The following is a 17,970-nucleotide window of genomic DNA, read 5'->3' on the forward strand; positions in this document are numbered from 1 at the left end:
AGCCTCTTCAACAAATGGTGTTGGGAAAACTGGAAAGCCACATGCAAAAGAATGAAACTCGACTACAGCCTGTCCCCGTGTACTAAAATTAATTCAAAATGGATCAAAGACCTAAATATAAGATCTGAAACAATAAAGTACATAGAAGAAGACATAGGTACTAAACTTATGGACCTGGGTTTTAAAGAACATTTTATGAACCTGACTCCAATGGCAAGAGAAGTGAAGGCAAAGATAAATGAATGGGACTACATCAGAATAAAAAGTTTTTTCTCAGCAAGAGAAACTGATATCAAAATAAACAGACAGCCAACTAAATGGGAAATGATATTTTCAAACAACAGCTCAGATAAGGGCCTAATATCCAAAATTTACAAAGAACTCATAAAACTCAACAACAAACAAACAATCCAATAAAAAAATGGGAAGAGGACATGAACAGACACTTCTCCCAGGAAGAAATACAAATGGCCAACAGATATATAAAAAGATGCTCAGCTTCATTAGTTATTAGAGAAATACAAATCAAAACTACAATGAGATACCACCTCACCCCTGTTAGATTAGCTATTATCAACAAGACGGGTAATAGCAAATGTTGGAGAGGCTGTGGAGAAAAGGGAACTCTCATCCACTGTTGGTGGAACTGTATAGTAGTACAACCATTATGGAGGAAAGTATGGTGGTTCCTCAAAAAACTGAAAGTAGAACTACCTTATGACCCAGCAATCCCTCTACTGGGTATATACCCCCAAAACTCAGAAACATTGATACGTAAAGACACATGTAGCCCCATGTTCATTGCAGCACTGTTCACAGTGGCCAAGACATGGAAACAACCAAAAAGCCCTTCAATAGAAGACTGGATAAAGAAGATGTGGTACATATACACTATGGAATACTACTCAGCCATAAGAAATGATGACATCAGATCATTTACAGCAAAATGGTGGGATCTTGATAACATTATACGGAGTGAAATAAGTAAATCAGAAAAAAACAAGAACTACATGATTCCATACATTGGTGGAACATAACAACGAGACTAAGAGACATGGACAAGAGTGTGGTGGTTACCAGGGGTGGGGGGAGGGAGGACGCAGGAGGGAGGGAGGGAAAGAGTTAGGGGGAGGGGGAGGGGCACAGAGAAAACTAGATAGAGGGTGACGGAGGACAATCTGACTCTGGGCGAGGGGTATGCAACATAATTTAATGACAAGATAACCTAGACATGTTTTCTTTGAATATATGTACCCTGATTTATTAATGTCATCCCATTAACATTAATAAAAAATAAAAAAATAAACTCAAAATGGACAAAAGACTTAAATGTAAGCCATGAAACCATAATCGTCTTAGAAGTAAACATAGGCAGTAAGCTTTCCGACATCTCTCACAGCAATATATTTTCCGATTTATCTCCACCGGGAAGTGAAATAAAATACAGGATATACAAATGGGACTACATCAAAATAAAAAAGTTTTTGCACAGCTAAAGACAATAAGAACAGAATAAAAAGACAAACTACACAATGGGATAATATATTTGACAATACATCTGATAAGGTGTTAATAACCAAAATTACAAAGAACTTGTAAAATTCAACACCAGGAAGACAAAAAATCCAATCAAAAAATGGGCAAAAGAAATGAATAGACACTTCTCCAAAGAGGACATACAGTTGGCCAATAGGCATATGAAAAAATGTTCAACATTACTAATCATTAGAGAAATGCAAATTAAAACCACAATGAGATATCACCTCACACCAGTCAGAATGGCGCTCATCAACAAACAACACAGAATCAGTGCTGGCAAGGATGTGGAGAAAAGGGAACCCTCCTGTACTGCTGGTGGGAATGCAGACTGGTGCAGCCACAGTGGAAAACAGTATGGAGATTCCTCAAAAAATTAAAAATGTAACTGCCTTTTGACCCAGCCATCCCACTTTTAGGAATATACCCCAAGATCTTAGCACTGTTTCAAAAGGAGAAATGCACCCCCATGTTTATGGCAGCATTGTTCACAATAGCAAAGATCTGGAAACAGCCCAAGTGTCTGTCAGTTGATGAGTGGATTAAAAAGCTTTGTACATATATACTATGGAATGCTACTCAGCCATAAGGAATGATGACATCAGATCATTTACAATAACATGGATGGACCTTGATAACATTATACTGAATGAAATAAGTAAATCAGAAAAAACTAAAAATGATATGATTCCATACACAGGTGGAACATAAAAATGAGACTCAGAGACATGGACAATAGGGTGGTGGTTGGGAGCGGGAGGCGAGGGGGTAGGGGAGGGGCATAAAGAAAACCAGATAGAAGGTTACAGAAGACAATTTGACTTTGGGTGATGGGTATGCAACGTAATCAAAAATCAAAATAACCTGGAGATGTTTTCTCTGAACATATGTATCCTGATTTATCAATGTCACCCCATTAAAATGATAATAATAACTCATCTGAAAATTTTATTAAAATTTCTCCATTGTCTCACTAATGTTCTTTCTCGGGTATAGATCAATTAATTGTCCCTCATTGCATTTAATAGTGATGTCCCTTTATTCTTCTCCAGTCTGGAGGAGGAATTCCTTCATCTGTCTTCTCATCACATGAATACTTTGGAAGAGGACTAGCCAGTTATTTTGTGAAATGTTTGTCAATTTAAATTTGTTTTATGTTTCCTTATGATCAGACTGAGGTTCAGAATTGATGTTATAACCTTTGTCTATATGAAGGTGGGATCTTACGTCCCCACCTGTGTCTGAGAGCAGTGGTGGGATTCAAATAGTTTAACAACCAGTTATCTGCCCTAATGACCATTTTAAGTATAAAAAATATATATACCAAAAGGGCCCTGGCAGGTTGGCTCAGCGGTAGAGTGTCGGCCTGGCGTGCGGTGGACCTGGGTTCGATTCCCAGCCAGGGCACATAGGAGAAGCGCCCATTTGCTTCTCCACCCCCAACCCCTCCTTCCTCTCTGTCTCTCTCTTCCCCTCCTGCAGCCAAGGCTCCATTGGAGCAAAAGATGGCCCGGGTGCTGGGGATGGCTCCTTGGCCTCTGCCCCAGGCGCTAGAGTGGCTCTGGTCTCGGCAGAGCGACCCCCTGGAGGGGCAGAGCATCGCCCCCTGGTGGGCAGAGCGTCGCCCCTCGTGGGCGTGCCGGGTGGATCCCGGTCGGGCGCATGCAGGAGTCTGTCTGACTGTCTCTCCCCGTTTCTAGCTTCAGAAAAATACAAAAATATATATATACATATACCAAAAGGTAGTTTATTATTTCATGCATTTAATACTTAAATAAGAGCAATAAAAGAGGCACACAAAACTAGATTGTTATAAAGTTTTAAAATATTAATGAAAAATATTAAATAATACCTGACAAAAACAATAAAACTGTTATTAAAGATATTTTCATATCGCTTCTTGATTGCATCTTCTATTGCAATTGTTTTCACCTATGGACAGAATGAACATTACTATGGGAGTTTAGAATATGCTGTTGCTCAGATGAATGTTAAAAAAAGGGTAAGGAATGTACATTTGTGATTTCCACATTGGATTTCCACATTGGGTGGCTGCCCAGGTGCCCACCTTAGAGAGAATCTTGATTACAAGTGCCATTTTAACAACTGGTTCTCCAAACTCAAGAAAAAATTAGGTATTGTTTATGGCACGACTGAATCCCACCACTACCTGAGAGCCTGAGAACTGGGAGCACCTGTCTGAGGGCGGGAAGGTGGAAGTCTCAGCTCGAGCAGAAGCAGAGTAAATTTTCCCTGTTCTGCCTTTTGCTTCTATTTGGGCCCTTGGGGGACTGGGTTCTGTCCCCGCAACTTAGGGAAAGCCCTCTGCTTTCCTCAGCTCACCACCAAGTCAAATGCTAATCTCCTCCAGGAGCACCCTCACAAACACACCTGGAAACACTGTTTTACCAGCTCTCTGAGTACCTCTTTGCCTAGTCAAGTTGATTCACAAAATTAACCATCACATAGTATAAAACAAAATTCAATACAGTAAAAAATAGACTTGATTCTTACAAATTAAAAACAGAATCACACTGATGAGAATGAGGAAATAAAAAAATGAGTGCAAGTAATTTTGGAAGATAGTATTTGGTTAAATGTTATAGAAGTGAAAACAAAAGTATAGCTAGTGTACAATAACTAGTAAATTTGTGTTTTTCCCGAAGTTCTGAACTTATATTCACTGAGAAAGAATTTGACTTTACATAAAAACCTGTTTTAAGGAAAGAACAAACCATAACCCCCAAATATTCATCCATTTATTCATTCATTCATTCACTACTCATTCATTCATACATTGATTCAATTATGTGAAATGTTAAAATCAACCAGGTTTTGACACATACTAAAGTGTAAATTATCATTCAATATATAGGTTAGGAAACAGAATGCCAACACAGGATTCCTAAAAGCATGGCTGTCTGCACACTCACCATTGAAGTTAACGTTGCGGATGTACTTCAACAACTTCTTGCCTCCAGCTTGCTCCATCTCTGGACAGACGCCACGGTAGTCAGCACAGAGATCCTTGTTCATGTGGTGCAGGGCGTGAGCCATGGCGTAGACTGCGTCAATCACGAACTGCACCTTCCCCTCCTGCTCATAGTTGGAATCTTTTCCAATTCTCTCCTGCCCTGCACATGAAAACAAGAAACACACACAGAGATTGGTGTTGAGTACAATCTCTGAATTTGTATGTACTTTCATCTACGCTTAAAGTAGACAATGTTTTGAGGACTACAACAGTGCAATCCACATTGACACATCTGACTACCATGTTAGGTAGTTTTTAGTAGCTGAGCTTAGTATTAGACAAACTTTAGAAGCAGCACCCCAAGGATCGGCCAATACATTATTCAAAATATAGGGGTCCCAAAGAATGGAAGGATCACTGGGATTAGAAACTGGGCTGCCACATTCAAATCTTCAAGGCTAATTTACTCTAGAAAAGAAAGAGTCCAAAAGAAAAAATGATAGGAATAAAAAAATTCTACACTAAAGTCACTACTTCCTATATACCTGCTCCACCTCCTGTGTTGCCTATCTCACTTGTTGGTATTAGTTGTAACTCAGATTCTTGGTCTAGAAAACCTGGTACTATTTTCTTTGTTTCCTGTCTCTTCCTCCCTACCCCCACGTACACACAGCTAATGAACAGCCAAGTTCTATCAATTCTACCTCTGGAACACTGAACATTTTGACCACACTACCAATACCTATTTACATGCTTCTCAACTCCCATCAGGATACAATGCCACATGTCTCCCTTCATTTATTCAATCATCCATGTCCATTTACAGAGCTAATCAACTCACCCCCATGCTCCAAAGTTTTCGATGGCTCTCCACTGTCTACAAAACAAACACAAAATCCCTTCCCCTGACAACTAAGGATGTCCATCCCCACCTGTCTGGTAACAATAAGAACTGACATCAATTAAGTGCCTCCCTCACTACGTTGGAAGCTTTGCATATATTATTTCTATTTCCTCCTCACTTTATGAGCTAAAAATTATTTGTCTTCATTATCCAAAAGGGGAAGCTGAGCCTTCTAGAGAGTAAGACATCTTTCCAGAGTCACTTACAGGTAGATCAATGATGATCACTCAAGCTTGTCAGACCCTAAAGCCTATCCTATTCTCATTATGTTGGTCCTACTCCATGCTTTCCCTACATTTTTTATTGTTGTTCCAGACAGATAAGGCATTTTCTTGAGTGCATCATAAACTCTAATGTAAAGTAGTGTTCTTTACTTTGTCAGAAATGTCCTTCCTCCTTGCTTTTGCCCATCGTAACGTCTCTCTAAGGCAAAATACAGCAGTGGCTTACACTCAATCACAATGGAAAATTTCATAAAACATTTCAAATCTTTTATTATAAGGCTAGTTTTAATGGTCTAATGTCTATCTTCAAGACTTTTTTTTTTTATATCCTTAACACTAAACAAAGCAATTAGTAACTAGCAGATTCTAAACAATGGTTATCTTAAATTATTAATTCATTAAGTTCACTCTTTAGACCTCTTGTCCCTCTATGAAGAATAATTATCTACAGAGTGCATTCTACTCTCACAGCATTAACCCCCAAATTGTATCCTGCAGCACACTATGTAGTGAAGATACAAGGGGTATTCTGAGACTCTAATTTCTTCTCCTATGGTAAAGAAGGTCCCTGACAGTTAAATATTTTTAGACTTCTTTACTGGAGACTTTTTCAGAGTATTAACATTATAAAGAAAAGTATAATATCCAAGAAGAAAATTTAGAATTCCCAAATTTACTTGAATTGGTATTTTTCCTTTTTAGAGTACACGGCACTGTTCTACATGGTAGACTCATCTTTGAATTGGTATTTTTCCTTTTTAGAGTACACGGCACTGTTCTACATGGTAGACTCATCTATGTCTTATACACGTCTCATTTAAACACCAAACTAGTCTGATTGATCGCCACTTGACTTAGGCCCTTGAGCGTGTTTAGGGTAGGATTTTTTAAAAGATAAAATTCATCATGAATTCCTACTGCCACTTCCCATTCAAATCCAGGACCAAGGGGTGTTTTCTAACCTCGGCACTCAATCACTTCTACCTCCCTTCTTTTGTGAGAAAAATCCTTGTTCTTAATGATCCCATTATGATTATTCATGCAATGTATTCCAGAGTATGCAGGAAACATTTTTAGAGTAACAATCATGCCTAACAGTCTAAGAAGTGTAATGTAATGAACAGCCTTGTGTAAATATGTGCTTTTCAATTTTTGTCTATTTTGGTGATAGAACCTGAGAAGTGGGGTTGCTTGGTTAAGGAGAAGATTCATATGTATTTTCGCTAATTACTGGCAAATTCCCTTTTAATGGATTTGTACCATCTTGCTCTCCCACAAGTAAAAGATGAGAGTGTTAATTTCCCCACACCCTCACTGCTCAAGTGTATTGTCCAACTTGGATTTTCATTAATCAGGTATGTTGAAAAATGCTACCAGTGTATGTTTATTTGCATTTTTCTTACCTTACGGAGGTTGAACATCTTGTCTAAATAAAAGCCACTGTATTTCTTTTTCTACTATCAATAATCTAGCCAATTGTTGCAAAAAGTTGTTGGTCATTTCTTTCTTTATTTTTAAAAGCTTTTTATTAATTAAACATATTAACTCCTTGAGATTAAGTTGCAACTATTTTTCCCAGTTTGTCATTTTTCTTTCGGTATTTCTTTTCTTTTCTTTTTTCTTTCTTTTTTTTTTTTTTTTTGTGATAGACAGAGTCAGACAGAGGGACAGACAAGGACAGACAGCCAGGAAAGGAGAGAGATGAGAAGCATCAAATCTTTGTTGCAGCACCTTAATTGTTCATTGATTGTTTTCTCATATGTGCCTTGATGGGGGGTGGAGGGGCTACAGCAGAAGAACAAGTGACCTCTTGCTCAAGCCAGCGACCTTGGGTCCAAGCTGGTGAGCTTTGCTCAAACCAGATGAGCCTGCGCTCAAGCTGGCAACCTCGGGGTCTCGAACCTGGATCTTCTATATCCCAGCTCAATGCTCTATCCACTGTGCCACTGCCTGGTCAGGCGAGGTATTTCTTTCTTTCTTTTTTTTTTTTTTTTGTATTTTTTGAAGCTGGAAATGGGGAGAGACAGTCAGACAGACTCCCGCATGCGCCCGACCGGGATCCACCCAGCACGCCCACCAGGGGCGAAGCTCTGCCCACCAGGGGGCGATGCTCTGCCCCTCCGGGGAGTTGCTCTGCCGCGACCAGAGCCACTCTAGCGCCTGGGGCAGAGGCCAAGGAGCCATCCCCAGCGCCCGAGCCATCTTTGCTCCAATGGAGCCTTGGCTGCGGGAGGGGAAGAGAGAGAGAGGAAGGAGGGGAGGGGGGTGGAGAAGCAAATGGGTGCCTCTCCTATGTGCCCTGGCCAGGAATCAAACCCGGGTCCCCCACACGCCAGGCTGACGCTCTACCGCTGAGCCAACCAGCCAGGGCAAGGTATTTCTTAAATAACATTATATTGTGTTAAAATTGGTTTTCTAAAAGAAAAATATCAGTTTTCTTTTTTCTTACTGCTTCTGAATTTTCAATAATGTTGGAAAAAAGTCCACACTCAAAGTATACTCAGTCCCTATACTCAGAGTATAGAAAATCCATGATTTCTTCTAGAACTTACATTTTTAAAAGTTTTATCCTTGATGCACTTAAAATGTATTCTGGTGTGCAGTATGAGAAATAAATTTAAAATTTATCCTTTTCCATATAGCTATTCAGTTATAACATAGAGCAGTTTATTTTCTCTCACTGATTTGACATGCCGCCTTTATGATATACTAAATGTCCATATATAATTAGGTCGATTTGAGGTTTTAGGAATCTGTTTCATTGTTTAGTTTGTCATGTCATGTACAAAGCAAAGAGTTTCACTTATAAAGGCTTTATATAATGTTTTAATAACTGGTTGATCAAGCTCCTCTCCGACCCTGATTGTTCACCCACCATAATTGCTTATTTTTTTACAGATTTTCTTAGTTATTTTTTGTTTACTCAAATAAACATCAATCATTTATCTAAAAAACATTTTTTAGATTTTATTTATTCAATTTTGAAGAGGGGGGAGTGAAAAAGAGGGGGGAGTAGAAGTGGGAAGCATCTACTTGTAGTAGTTGCTTCCTGTATATGCCTTGACCAAGCAAGCCTAGGGATTCAAACCAGCAACCTCAGCGTTCCAGGATGACGTCTTATACATTGCACCATCATAGGTCAGGCACAACCATTTATCTAGCTTGAGAAAGAGAGAACCTAATTGTACATCAATTGGGTTTATGTTGTATTTATAAATAGACTTAGCTAGAACAGAAATCGTTATGAAGATGGATCATCCTGTCTTTCCATCAGCTCAAGCCTAGCTTTGCTTCCTTCAATAGTGTTTTAAAGTTATTCTCACACAGGCTTTAAGTGTTCCTTGGGAACTGAGCCTGGGTATGACATTATTTTTGCTAATATAAGAACAGTCTCTTTTGCTATATATCTTCTCACTGGTTTTTGGTTGCATACATAAAATCTATTGTTTTGTTGTGGTTGTTTTATTATTTTTCAACTATCACAAAAACATGTAAACAGTGCAAAGTTGGAAGAATTTTAAAGGGAATTCATCAAGATTCTCACATTAACATTTTACTATACTTATTTTATAAGGTAATTTCTTTTCTAATATTCATTTCATAACCTGCTACTTTACAAATTTCTTTCATGTAGCCTGACTAGGTGGCAGTGCTGTGGATAGAATATCAGACTGGGATGCAGAGGACCCAGGTTCGAAACTGCAAGGTCACCAGCTTGAGCGCGGGTGGCTGGCCTGAGCATGGGATTATAGACATGACCCCATAGTCGCTGGCTTGAGCCCAAAGGTCACTGGCTTAAAGCCCAAGGTCACTGGCTTGAACAAGGGGTCCCTCGGTCTGCTGTAGCCCCCCAGTCAAGGCACATATGAGAAAGCAATCAATGAACAACTAAGGAGACTAAGGAGCCACAACAAAGAATTGATGCTTCTCATCTCTCTCCTTTCCTGTCTGTCTGTCCCTATCGGTCCCTTTCTCTCTCTCTCTGTCTCTGTCACAAAAAATAATTCTCTTATGTATATAGTACTTAAAAGAGGAAACCTTGAAGTCATTATAATCACTATAAAATATAAACTATGAAATGGGCTCAGGCTAATAATTTGGGAGAGCAGTTCCTAAACTGCATTTATAAAGACATACACCCCAGAAAGAATGCCCTGAAAAATAATTTCAACATTTAAAATAATGAAATATTTTATTATTTGAGAAAGACTGGAAGTCACCAGGTGACTTAGAGCATAGTAAAGACTCTAAGACTTAAAGGATACATTTGTCTTTCAGGCTACCACGTTTATAAAAGTGTACCCTAATATCAAGAAAATTAAAAATGTCACGTTCACTTAAAAAAAGAGAAGAGTTTGACTTTACTTCCCCTACTGTGGCAAACTGTTGGTGTCTTCAGAGTTTACAGTGACTCATGTACCACCTTGCCCTTCCCCCCAACAGAGCTCTGGTTCTCTAAGTATCGGCAGCCTACTGAAGGAGAGGTTCTAGATCTCTCGAGTCTCACTGAGTCAATTCCAATTTGTTTAAACCAATCCAATTTCCTTCTCAAGGACTAATTTAGGAACAGGCATGCTATACAATTCTAGCCAATGGGATGGAAGAAAGCAGTTTACTAGGAAACTCCTGAAAACTTTGTGTGCTCTTAAAAAGAGATGGATTCAATTGTACCAAAGCCCCCCGCACACACACACACACACACGCACATGCATACTGCAGTCACTGTAGCCATTTTGTGGTACTCAGAAAATTACACAGCATAAAAATGTAAGAAGAGCCAAAATGTGTTCAATATAGGAAAATACAATTGAGCTGTGAGTTGCCAAATATTTGCCAAGTTTGTTTGAATACTACACTTCCTATCCATATACACTTCATAATATCCCCAGGGATTAGTGTTAAGCGTGTCTCCCTGCCCCCCCCCAAAAAAAAAACAAAGGTGAAATGCAGGGCATTTTCTTTTTTAATTTCTCCATTGATTTGAGAGAGAGAAAGAGAGACAAAGACAGAGGGAAAGGAAGGGGGAGGAAGGGGGGCAGGGAGAAAGAGCAAGGAAAGCATTAACTCTTTGTTTTACTTAGTTGTTTCCTTTACTTGTGCATTCATTGGTTGCTTCTCATGTGTGCCCTGAGCAACCTGGGCAGGGCCGTGAGATGCAGTTTAAAATGCACTTTTAACATCGATTCAAGTAGGGAAGAAAAAAACATTTTTCTTTAATTCTCAGTTAATAGCTCATTCTTACAATCTTTCTGATTAACTGAGATGTTACCTTCTTTCCTGGTTTAAAGGTCATACTTTTCATTATGTTTACCAGGAGGGAGGCTGAGGTTTAGATAAAATGAGGTGAACTCTGAAGCATTATCTGTTACTTGTCCAGCATGCAAAGAAGCTTACCTTTTGAAGTTTCCTGATTTTCTGCTCCATTGTTATTTTTACCCAAAGAGTCCAGTATTTATCTTAAAAATGCACTCTTTTAACTTTCTGTTGACTACATTGTCAGCTGCACTACAGAAGAATGAACCCATACACTTTCACTACCAGGATTTCTAGTGTTCATTCTGCTGGTGAGGATTTCTCTTGGAAGGACCTCCTTAACTTGCCCATTTTCACAGACTGCTTTCCCAGAATTTATGCCTTACCTAATATGCATAAGGGAACTATTGGGGGGAGAGGGAGAAGGCACAAAAATGCAAGAAAATATGGACTTGAGGTTATTTATATTAATATTTCAATGGGGAAACCAAAAGAGAGAATGTGTTTGCTGATACAGACTTAAAAACATACGAGAAAGCTTCAGTAGACGTGAACTGACCCAATGTTTATATGCTTCCAAGGAGTCAAAGTTTGTAATTTTTATTTTGGTTTCACCTATTAATTGATGCTACGTGCTTTGGGAAGACCTCTCTGAAATTATGCATGCTTGTGCCAACTGTGCTTTTAAACCTTGCATTGAAGAAAATTTTATTTTATTGAATATGAAGCCTCAATCTTAAATATTTCTTGAGTCTGAAGTCTTGAGTATTATTGTTTATAATTAATCTACTAATGCTTGGCTCTATTGCCAATGATAAATATCCCCAATAAACAGGAAAAGTATATACAGGAGATTTGAAAATAGAGTCAAGACATATTTTGGTTGTGACAAAATGGCTAGATTCTGGGTAAAGAGGACGCAGGGACAGCAGGGTGGATATCTAGAGTGCTAGAGAGTGTGACAGAGTCTGACAAATGCCCTAGGTACTGGGCAAGCCTTATTAAAATGCCACTGCACTTTACTGGATAACTTTTTTCTCTCGTGGGTACACATTTCTCTTTATAAAATGAATGTTAAAATAAATGTAAAATAAATTCTGTGTTCATAGAAATTTACTCTGTTGCCCTCTTTGATAGTGACCACATTTATGAATCTCAGAATAAAAACCCATGGCCTGCAAGGAACATCGTTAGAAGGAAGGTCAGAATTTCTGGGGTTGAGTTAGAAACCCTTTAGTGTTCTTATGCCTCAGTTTGTAGGTGAGGTTCAGTGAGAGAGTTTAATGGGATTGTTAATGGTAGACAGTCAGGGAGCAATAGGGAGTATCCCTCACTGGCCTAGATAGTGTACAGAAAGGTTCTTACACCAGCCAGCAAAAAGCTAGAAACAAGAATGGGCAGGGCCCCAGCATGCCCAAAGCTAGCAAGATAATTGGATGGGAGGGGGGAACTACCCTCTCTATCTCTATAAGAAACAAGCGGCCCTGGCCAGTTGGCTCAGTGGTAGTATCGGCCTAGCATGTGGATGTCCCAGGTTTGATTCCCAGTCAGGACCCACAGGAGAAGTGACTATCTGCTTCTCTGCCCCTGCCCCCTTCTCTCCCTCTTTTTCTTTCTCTCTCTCTCTCTTCTCCTCCCATAGCCACGGCTCAAATGGTTTGAGAAAGTTGGCCCTGGGTGCTGAAGATGGCTCCATGCCCTCGCCTCAGGTACTGAAACAACCAGGTCGCTGAGCAGTGGTTCCAGATGGGCAGAGCATCCCTGATATGGGGCTTGCCGGGTGGATCCCTGTCAGGGCACATGTGGGAGTCTACCTCTCTGCCTCCCCACCTGTCACTTAAAAAAGAAAAGAAAAGAAAGAAATGTGTGCTTGGCCCTGGCCATGTACCTCAGTGAATAATGCCTCAACTGGCACCCAAGAGGTCACAGCTTCTACTTGTAACAGGGAGTGTAGGAGAAGCAATCAATGAGTACACAACTAAATGGAACAACTACGTAAAACAAGTTGATCCCTCTTTCTCTGTCACTCCCTGTCTCTATCTCTCCCTCTTCCTCAAATCAATGAAAACATTTTTATAAAAAGAAAGAAAAAGAAAGGTAGGCTTGAGCAATAAGGGGAGATGGTTTCTACTTGAGAATCCACCATTCTTTCAGGCCGTGGCACCGGAATAAACCTTTTCCTTTGCACCAGAACTTGCCTCACGAGTCTGACTTTCACTGCGGGAGGCAGCCGAACATGCGCTTTCGGTCATAGGATGAGCAGCTCCCAAAGAGAGCAATGGTACTGACGGCCATAGCGCTGCAGGCAGCATGTGCTCCTGCATATTCTCTGTGCACCAGGCTGTGTGCTAAGCACTTTTCATAATTTAATTTTTTTTTTTTGACAGAGACAGAGAAACAATCAGAGAGTCAGAGAGAGGGACAGATAGGGACAGACAGACAGGAAGTAAGAGAGATGAGAAGCATCAATTCTTTGTTGCAGCTCCTTATTGTTCATTGATGTGTTCTCATATGTGCCTTGACCGGGGGGCTACAGCAGAGCGAGTGACCCCTCTGGGTGCTCATGCCAGAGACCTTGGGCTTCAAGCCAGCGACCATGGGGTCATGTATATGATCCCAGTCTCAAACCAGGAACCCTACACTCAAGCCGGTGACCTTGGAGTTTCAACCTGAGTCCTCCACGCCCCAGTCTGATGCTCTATTCACTGTGCCATGGCCTGGTTAGGCCATAATTTAACTTTTAACCCTGACATCACTCTCTTGAGTTAGCACTATTATGTTTTCCATTGTGCATCCATTCCTGCCTCTCTGTTACTGCACTACACATTATAGACAACCAGAAAAACGGTTCCTTCCGGGGTTGCAAACGGAAAGTGATGAACTGGAAATTTTTCCTCTTTCATTCTTTTTATTTTCAACGTAAGTTTAGAGCCAAAAATAATTTCAAAATTTATGCTAGCCATGATTTTTACATTCTCTTATCCCCCACTGCAAGGAGGGGACGGGTGGGTCCTTTCCTGGCCTCTCCTCTGGCAGAAACACTACTACCCGGAGAAAGCAGCAAACGGCTGGCAATCAAGCAAAGACAACAAACACGAATGTCAATGACTTACCAACTGCTTCTCTACCTTGATGACCAAAATTTAGTTCAATTTAACCCTTAACATCCTAATATTCTTCAGTGGATACACATGGAATACTCTGTTTTAATTCAAAAATAATTCTACCAAGAGAGAAAAACAAGGTCTAGCTAAAAACCCTAGTTTCTAGCCATTTTCTATGCAGGATGCTTCCTAGAGAGCTACTTAATTGTTACCTAAAACTGAGTAGTTTTCTTCTGCTATTCCATTTTCAAGTTCCAGGTTAAGTGCAGGTTAAGGCATACACAGTGAATAAACATGGCTGTGGTGTGGTGTGGTGTGGTATGGTGTGGTGTGGTGTGGTGTGGTGTGGCGTGGCATGACATGGCGTAGTGTGGCGTGACATGGCGTGGCATGACGTGACATGGCATGGCGTGACATGGTGTGGCATGGCGTGGCATGGCGTGGCATAGTGTGACATGGCGTGGTGTGGCGTGACATGGCGTGGGGGTAGGTTTCGTATGTTGCATAGAGGGCACTGACTGAAAGGGAGGAAGTGTCAGCCCCAATGTTCACACCTGCCCCCAAAGTGTAAAAGGTATTATGAGAGACTCAACCAAAATCAACAGCAGTCTGTTTCAGGTGATGCCAGCTAGCTCGGCAAAGGTAAGAACACGTGCGATGACTAACAAGAAAAATATGTGTTTTTTTAAGGAAGTGCATTCAGGTTCCATTTGTCACAGATCTCCTCTCCTCTGGTTTCATGAGCAGTTTACTTGAAGGTGGCCAGCAGTGAGAGTAAAATGTGGGGTGTAGGTGGAAACAAACTGGCCCCACACAGAATTCTGTTGTGGTTCAGCGATGGGTACATGGGGATTTGTCGTTCCGTTTCTCAGCTCTTGTGTTTGTTTGAAAGAGCACGTGATGTCAATGAAAATAAAAGAAGATAAAAAAAGAATAAGAAGAAGGAAGACAACAAGAACAAAAAGAAGAATATTGGAATGTAAAAGGGAAATAAGAAGGCACAGTGGATAGAGCGTCGGACTGGGATGCAGAGGACCCAAGTTCGAGACCCCAAGGTTGCCAGCTTGAGCGTGGGCTTATCTGGTTTGAGCAAGGCTCACCAGCTTGAGCCCAAGGTCACTGGCTTGAGCAAGGGGGTCACTTGCTGTGCTGTAGCCCCCTGGTCAAGGCACATATGAGAAATTAATCAATGAACAACTAAGGAGCTGCAACAAAGAACTGATGCTTCTCATCTCCCTTCCTGTCTGTCTGTCCCTACCTGTCCCTCTCTCTGTCTCTGTCACAAAAGAAAAAAAAAAAGAAGGCAGCAGAGAAGATGAAAGAACACCTACTATGTGCCGACACCCTAATGGAGACAAGTGATACAGACATAAACACAGAGCCCTCACGCTCTCATCTCAGGTCCTACAGAATGAATCTGCTTCTCGGGCATCTATGAGGCAGACATGGATGGCGGACTCTACGGCATACAGGCAGAGTCTTCTGACTCCCGTAGTCTATTGTCCCTCCATGTCATGGAGATGAAACAGTTTTATATCACTGGCCTCATGACCCTTTGCCTCCTGAGATACAGAGAAAAGACATAAGGGAATTCATCCCACTGGAGGGTTTGAAAGGACTTCTCAGCATCATCAGTCCAATGAAAGCCCATAGAAAAATCCATTGCTCAGCTTCATTTGAGTTGTGTATCTAGTTCTAGTGACTGAAAAAAGGAAGATATGTGTTGTGTGTGTGTGTATACAAACTGAACTCCCTAGAGGCACATCACGGTCCTAGACATTGCTATATGCCCAGAACCCAAAACAAGGCCTGGAATACAGTGGATATCCAGTAATGAGTGTTTAACAAAGGGTCAAAGAATAAATTAGTGTCTTGGAAAGGGAAGTAAAATAACAAGCAAGTGGATTCCCAAAAAAGAGAAGGAAAGAAAGGTTACAGTCCTTTGCCCTGGAAAGCTGACAGCTGGGACAGAGTTAAATCAGGTGACCGGACTATTGCAGGCTGAGGGTAACAATAGCAACACACCAAACCCTGACATTTTGGATAATTTTCTTCAGCTGGATTCTTAGGTGGCTAGAGACTCCATTTATCATTGCTTCCATTGGTTTCCATTAAGTTATTCAAGTAAAGGTGAAAAAATACTCTGTAAGCTTTCTTTCTGAATTCCAGCTTCATTTTACACCAAACAAAAAGCCAGTAGGCTCAGTGGTAGAGCGTCAGCTCAGTGTGTGGAAGTCCTGGGTTCGATTCCTGGCCAGGGCACACAAGAGAAGCAACCATCTGCTTCTCTACCCTTCCCCCTTTCTTTTCTCTCTCTCTCTCTCTTCCCCTTCCACAGCCAAGGCTCCACTGGAGCAAATATTGGCCTGGGTGCTGAGAATGGCTCCATGGCTTCTGCCTCAGGCACTAGAATGGCTCTGGTTAAAACAGAGCAACACCCCAGATGGGCACAGCATCGCCCCCTGGTGGGCTTGCCAGGTGGATCCCGGTCAAGCATGTGAGGGAGTTTGTCTCTCTGCCTCCCCACTTCTCACTTCAGAAAAATACAAAAAAAAAAAAATGCATACATCTGTATACATACCTCTCCACCTAGACTTTTGACCATTTCATCCTAATCACTCAAAAATAAAATAGATAGGCTTCTTCACACCAAGCCCTGACTATATTCATAACTGATGAGAAATATAGTTGATGATTCTCAAATAATTGCTTCTGAAGACTTTGCATATTTTTGGAATGTTGCATTCCACCTGCATTAAGGAGAAAAGAACAGCTTTCTTCTGCATAAGAAAAAAAATCTCCACTCCTAGCTGGAAGGCTGAAAACAACAGTTCACCAGTCAAAATGCACCTGATAATTTGCCTGAAGAACAACAAGCCACATCCTGTTACCTGTGGAGGAAAACTAATAAAGTGGTATTGGCGTGGAACCCTCCACAGAACAGAGCAGAAGAAGGTTCTTGATGCAAAAACTCAAAATACAGGTTTAGTTCAAAACGTATGCTGCCAATATGACTTAATGGGGAAAGGTCCTTCAAAATTTCAACATTTTGAAACCGAGATGCAATGTCATTTCCATCTCTCCTGTAATCAGCCCAACCAGTGCACAAGGACCAGCGTTCGGAGCGTGGGGGCTGGTAGCACACAAACCTGTGTATGCACTTGCTTGTGACTAAAGGGACGTTATGTAACCTCTAGCTTTTCTCTTCATCTATAAAAAAGTAGCCATTATGAAAGAGAAACTGATAATATTCCCCATGTGGTTCGATACTGTGAGGAAAAAACCTTGCTTGGATCACTTGCAATGCCTCCCAAGCACACAGTCAGAAACAGGCTTCCAAAATCAAGGTCAGGTTTATCCTTATCACCACCGGCACTGATGTTTGCCCCTAGGCTTCGTTTCCAAAGCTCACCTGAATCTCCGTAGGCTCAAGTGATCACCCTCCTCCAGACTGTTCTCAGAACTAAACCCTCATGCCTCCCACCCAAGATTTGCTGGACACTGCCCACTGGTAAGCCTTGCTGATGACCCTTCTTAAGCTCTCACACCCATACGTTAACTTCTCTCTTGCTCAACTACAAATTCCTTTTATGTTCACAAATCCTTTAACTGGGCTTTCTGGAACTCCTAATCCATATTGATTGTTCCTCAACATAACCTCACTCCAATTTTCAAATATTTCCTTAACTGAAACATTGACAAGTCCCGAGAATACTGCTCAAACCTGTAGTTATAGTTTTTACCTTGCATAACCCCAACACAGCTCGGTGTTCTTCTTTCTCTCCAATAACAATCTGCATCCTACAATTTCTTCTCCCGTGTAAGAAACTGCTCCACTGAGTCTTACCCTCTGAAGGTCCTGAGTCATTTATCAAGAACTGTGAAGGACCTGAGGCTTGACCATACCTGCAAGCCTACAAGTGACCCTGCCACAGGTTCCTGGGTGTTGGCAGGAGACGTGAAGCTCACGGGTCA

At 41.0% G+C, this 17,970-nt stretch overlaps 1 protein-coding gene across 3 annotated transcripts in view; it reads right to left on the bottom strand.

The window, feature by feature from the left end:
- The window catches only part of GRM7 (glutamate metabotropic receptor 7), a 966,696-nt gene that overhangs the window by 319,289 nt on the left and 629,437 nt on the right, over window positions 1-17,970 (bottom strand). For all 3 annotated transcript variants that reach the window (XM_066351400.1, XM_066351399.1, XM_066351398.1), the window contains exon 6: window positions 4,470-4,670. In XM_066351400.1, coding sequence (XP_066207497.1) covers window positions 4,470-4,670 — 201 coding nt within the window. The remainder of the gene's footprint in view (window positions 1-4,469; window positions 4,671-17,970) is intronic.

This window comes from Saccopteryx leptura, chromosome 10 (assembly GCF_036850995.1).
Source record: "Saccopteryx leptura isolate mSacLep1 chromosome 10, mSacLep1_pri_phased_curated, whole genome shotgun sequence".
Lineage (NCBI taxonomy): Eukaryota > Metazoa > Chordata > Mammalia > Chiroptera > Emballonuridae > Saccopteryx > Saccopteryx leptura.